The 5816-nt window shown below is 34.2% G+C and overlaps 1 protein-coding gene across 1 annotated transcript; it reads left to right on the top strand.

The window, feature by feature from the left end:
• Positions 1 to 389: 389 nt before the first annotated feature.
• LOC127711908 (G protein-activated inward rectifier potassium channel 3-like) lies at positions 390 to 3083 on the top strand. Its single transcript, XM_052218065.1, has 2 exons — positions 390 to 1710; positions 2844 to 3083. Exon 1 carries the CDS (start codon positions 436 to 438, stop codon positions 1681 to 1683), a length of 1248 nt encoding a protein of 415 aa, XP_052074025.1. The 5' UTR covers positions 390 to 435; the 3' UTR covers positions 1684 to 1710; positions 2844 to 3083.
• Positions 3084 to 5816: the final 2733 nt, after the last annotated feature.

Below are 5816 nucleotides of genomic sequence, written 5' to 3'. Positions count from 1 at the left end.
ACTTGAAATATTTCATTTGTCAATTCGTGATGTACAGATGTGAGAATAAAACACATATCAGTAATTCTTCTTCACTTGTTTTTTGCCTGCAGGTAACGAGCATATCATAGAGACACATTAAGATCATTAATGCGTTTAATGTTACATTTTTTTCAAGCGATCATCAATCAATCATTTTGAACATCAATGAAATAATGTTTTGTGAACAATTAGATGTTAAACAAGTATTGCTGACAACCAAGATCGATATTCATAAATTAGCATTGTTTTTCAGCTAACGAATCAAAATGCTTCTTTTCTCATAAATTTACGTCAGGAGTTATTTTTGGGGCATAAAAAACATTTTCTGATATTCGTTTATATCATAAGATTATACAGTTCGTAGAGTACTATGTAAAAGGACACAAAATATAATATTACAATATTTCTACAAAAATGGCTTCCGACATAAAACAACTTCCAAAAAATGGCGACGAAACAACAGAAACAACATATGACTTCGACTCTGGTGTTACTATGAAAAGACGACCTTCCGTAAAAACCGTGGAATTTCCGGGAGAAAATAAAGATTCTTCAACCAAATTGAGAAATGGCTATCAGCTTGGAAGACCTTCACTGGTCAAGAAAACTGGACAATACCGAGTTGGATATAGAGGTATAAAAGGAAGTAAGCGAAAAGGTTATTTCCGTGACTTGTATCAAACTCTTATTGATATAAAATGGCGATGGGCTACACTTATTTTTTGCCTGACATTTTTCTTTGTGTATTTCCTGTTTGCAGTTTTCTGGTATTTACTGAGTTATTCCCATGGTGATTTCGATAACCTTGAAAATCCGTCATGGTCACCATGTGTTATTAGGATGAAAACCTTTGCCGATGCATTACTTTTCTCAATGGAAACACAAACAACAATTGGATACGGAACTTTTTATCCAGATACAAAATGTGGCGGAAGCATCCCTCTGGTATTCATTCAGATAACAATAGGCTTTTTGCTTGAGACATTACTTGTAGGGTTCATATTGGTCAAGATTGCACGTCCAAAATACAGACGGTACACTCTTATGTTCAGTGATACTATGTGTATATGTGTAGAAGATGGCGAACTTTGTTTACAAATCAGAGTAGGTGACATAAGAAAAAGCCATTTGATTGACGCTTCCGTTTATGGTATTTATGTAGGAGAAAAGATTTCCGAGGAAGGATTCGTTTATCCGTTATACCAGAAACAAATGGAATTTGAAGTAAATGGGATGGATGACAGAATGTTTCTCATGTGGCCGATGGTTATAAGTCATAAAATAAATGAAGACAGTCCTTTGTATGACATGCAGTTTGAAGAAATGTTAGCGAATACATTCGAAATCATTATTGTATTAGAAGGCACAATAGAGTCCACTGGTGAAATTTGTCAAGCTAGAACATCTTATTCTTCCAAAGACATACAATGGGGATGTCGCTTTTCTAATCTTATGGACTTCGATCTTGAAACTGGCCAGTGGCGGGCAGATTTTGCTCTTTTCAATAATGTTGACCCTAGTCCGACTCCTAAATGCAGCGGAAAGGAATCTGCAGCTATCTATCGTGGAACTGGAATATTTGGACAAGAGAAAGCAGAGAATTTGTCCAGGAAAGCAGTCAGCCACTTTGATATTCGCCTTGAAAAGACAACTGATGCCTGATAACTGTACCATGTAAAATATAATAAGGTAAATACATATACTTTGGGTGTAATGCTTATACTATTGATATTAACCAGTATAGGTTTTGCCAGTTTTTTTACTAACTGTTTACGATTCGTTTAGCTTGATATTATTTAATATCATATTGTAATTATATGTATATACCTTTCATATCTGTGTTTCATTTTACACTTGCTCTGTATAGTTAATTTAACACTTCTTATTGGGTACAGTCTTCTCTGATCAAACTAAAAAATGCATGCTGTATAGATTGGTCATCTAACATAATAATCTTTATAAATTGTTACATATTCTCTCTATATATACACCTTCATAAACTATCATTTTGATTGTGTTTATTATTGTGTCCGTTTCTGCAATTGTAGAAATGAAGGAATTGTAGAAAACGACACAATATTGAATGCATTTCACAACAACGATGGACTTGATTGTACCAGTTATCGGACTTGTTTACCTCTGATAATTCTTATATTCTGCCTTCTTTAACTTACTATTTGTATGTAGATCTATATAATCACAGTTTTATTGACACCTAACTATTATATAATATATGAAAAAAACTCATTAACATTCGAATATGTCACTTATATATTTTTATTTGAATTATGTATTTTTGTCCACAAAAGTTGTCTCCCTCTATATAGATTTTGCATGGGTTGTCTAACGTATGACCGGTCAAAATGGAATTATTGTTGTTCTTTTTTTTTTCTTATTGCGCAGACGTTAGATTTCTATATATAAAAAGTTCAAAACATAACATCAGTCTGTTCATAAATTGTCGTAAACGTATGTCCAAATAAAAAGATCAACAAAAAAGAGGATATCCTTCAAAGGCTTTCAGAATACCTGTCTAAATAGGTTAAACATTAAATATTATCTTACAAGAATAAACTTTCAAAGTTTCTTTATGTTTTAATAATTGCACTATTCTTTTACATGTTTATTTTGTAAACGAAAAAATAACTCTTACATTTACTTTTGATCAAAACGGTTGAATTTGCTATAATTTTATGTTTCAATAAATAAATATTGCTCACTAATCTCAGTAACATTCATATTATTGTGTTTTTTTTAAAGCCAATTTAATTTGCACCATATATTTCTATATACTTATTAACTTATACATTTGTTTATTTCAGAATTCTGTCTACAAAGAAGATGCTGTACAAAAGTAACTTTCTGATGGGAGGATAACTGTCTTGTTAAATGTTGATATTTATTGACTTAAAAGAGTCTCGTGTCTACTGCATAATATTCCAAGTCCCTGTATAAATGCTGTATATATCCAGCTTCTACTATTCCAAGTCCCTGTATAAATGCTGTAAATATCCAGCTTTTACAAGTATATCCGTCTACAAATAAAACTTATATGTGACGTATTTGACTTCGTGAATTCATTCTATTCTAAAACTGTATACAGATATCTTGCATACTAGTAATACATTTCGAAAAGTGTTATTTTATCATATTCTAGAATTAATATGATAGTTTTTATATATGTGTAACGAGCGGAATTAAACTAGCCATAAATTCACACCCAGGCTGATAACCCATATCAGCCATATGTGACGTCACGTGATCGAGCTGATATGGGGATATCAGCCTGGTGCGTTCGTACATCTAAAGATTATGATAAAAAGATTAAAACATTTTCTTTTCCATATCGGCCCTGGTATCATCCCCCACCCAGATCAGACCTAGGGGTTTGATACCCGGACCGATATGGAAAAAGACATGTATTAATCTGTATATAATCTATACATGTATAAGAAGGAACTGCAACCTTCCAGAAAACCTGGCCTCACCCACGGTTTTTGGTTTGGTTTGTGTTGTTCAATTGTTACTATTCTGTGTAATGTTTAACAACTGTTTTCTGTCTTTTCTTCGTTTAGAATTTTGACCATGGATTTGTCTGTATTTAATGGACTTTTTTTTCGATTGCCCCTCTCTTTTCGGATTGATTTTAAGAAGTCCTTTCCTGTCAGTTTTCAATCAAGATGTCCATTGGATTGATTGACTCATTGTTTGATTTACGTCCAGTGGCAAATATTTCATGTATGTTCAGAATAATTTCTAATTAACAATTAATACAATAGGTAGGTTCTGCGAGGTCGACCAGGATGAAGTCTGGAAATTTGGACTGACACTGGAAATGAGGGTATGTTGGATAAGGAGAGAAATTTTGCCTTGCAACAGGGCACCTACGTATGACCACATTCCAATACCCAAGTCAAGATCAGATGCCTATTGGGGCATTTGTGTGCATTTTGCAGTTTTTTCTTTTCTAATGCTATCGTTTTTATAAGGACCTAGCCTTTTCCAACATAAAAGGAGGAGTCAACAGTCGATGCCTTTAGTTTAAGTTCACCTTTTAGACCACCTGGACCATTAAATTGCAATCACTTGGCGTCCGTAGTCGTCATTCGTCATCCAACGTACGTCATCGTTAACGTTTTCAAAAGCTCGCCACCTTGGCAATTTATTTCAAACTTGGCCAAAACAATTTTTTGATTAGAAATAAGTTGAATTGATGAGTTATAATATTTAAACTAGAGGCTCTCAAGAGCATGTGTCGCTCACCTGATTCTACTTTGTTTTGGAAATCATGTAAAAATAGATTAAAATCATAACAGATACCCTAATAATGATTGAGACCAAATTTGGTTTAATATTGGCCCCGTAATTTAATCAAAAGCAGAAGACTTTTGTAAAATTTACAGAAATTACCAATAAATTCATTGAAATTGTAGAAAATGACTATTTTTGCAGTTTACAGTAGATCTCAATCTATAAAGATACATGTATTAAGGTCTTCATCAGCACCTCATAAGGATCATTTATGCCATGTTTAGTTTCATTCCATTCAGTGCTCCTCTAGAAGAAGCATTTGTATGTATTTCCCATAGGGTCCTATGTTAAACTTACTCCCCCTGCTGGCAGCCATCTTGGATGACAAATCAGCTACAAAGAAACAACACTTGGTCAGCACCTCAAAAGAAACATTCATACCATGTTTGGTTTCAATCCATTAAGCGGTTTTCTAGAAGAAGCCATTTGTATATATTTCCCATAGGGTCCTTTGTTAAACTAAGTCCCTCGTTGGCAGCCATCTTGGTTGAATTTGATTGGCTGCAAAGTAACAACACTTGTCCAGCACCTCATTAGGAACATTCATGCCATGTTTGGTTTCATTCCATTCAGTTGTTCTCTAAAAGAAGACATTTGTATGTATTTCCCATAGGCTGCTATGTTAAACTAAGTCCCCGCTAGCGGCCATCTTGGATTATGGATCGCCTTCAAAGTAATAACACTTGGTAAGCACCTCATAAGGAACATTTATGTTATGTTTCATTTTATTCCATTTAGTGGTTCTCTAAAAGAAGACATTTGTATGTATTTCCCATAGGGTCTAATGTTAAGAGAAGTCGCTCTCTGGCGGCCATCTTGGATGATGGATCGGCTACAAAGTAACAACACTTGGTCAGCATCTCATAAGGAACATTCATGCTATGTTTTATTTCATTCCATTCAGTGGTTCTCTAAAAGAAGACATTTGTATGTATTTCCCATAGGGTCCTATGTTAAACTAAGTCCCTCTCTGGCGGCCATCTTGGATGATGGATCGGCTTCAAAGTAACAACACTTAGTCAACATCTCATAAGTAACATTCATGCCATGTTTGGTTTAATTCCATTCAGTGGTTCTCTAAAAGAAGACATTTGTATGTATTGTCGATAGGGTCCTATGTTAAACGAATCCCAACCCTCCCCCTAACCTGGGACAGTGGTGTTACGGTACAACATAAGAACGAACTATAAAAATCAATTGAAAAAGTCTTAACTCATCAGATGGATACAAATAGAAATACATCTAAAAAAAAAACACAGAGTGGACGTGGCCGGGTACTTGTACATCCCAACAACAAAAAGACACTAAGTGCAGATCTGAGAGTACTCGCAGTTACTGACAGCTAGTTCAAATCCAATAACAACTAATAAAAAAAATCATGCATCTAAGACTAAATTATCAACCATTACACATCCAACATCCAATGGATTTAGTGTAAAGACGTCATAAACAGTCAGAGAAAAACATGACCTTATGCAATGCCA

Source organism: Mytilus californianus, unplaced genomic scaffold (genome assembly GCF_021869535.1).
Source record: "Mytilus californianus isolate M0D057914Y unplaced genomic scaffold, xbMytCali1.0.p SCAF_8, whole genome shotgun sequence".
In the NCBI taxonomy this organism is placed as follows: domain Eukaryota; kingdom Metazoa; phylum Mollusca; class Bivalvia; order Mytilida; family Mytilidae; genus Mytilus; species Mytilus californianus.
This window is presented reverse-complemented; position numbering and strand designations above follow the sequence as displayed.

Bases quoted from the DNA above. Each gene is read 5' to 3' on its own strand.
- LOC127711908 (XM_052218065.1), top strand. From the start codon at position 436: ATGGCTTCCGACATAAAACAACTTCCAAAAAATGGCGACGAAACAACA.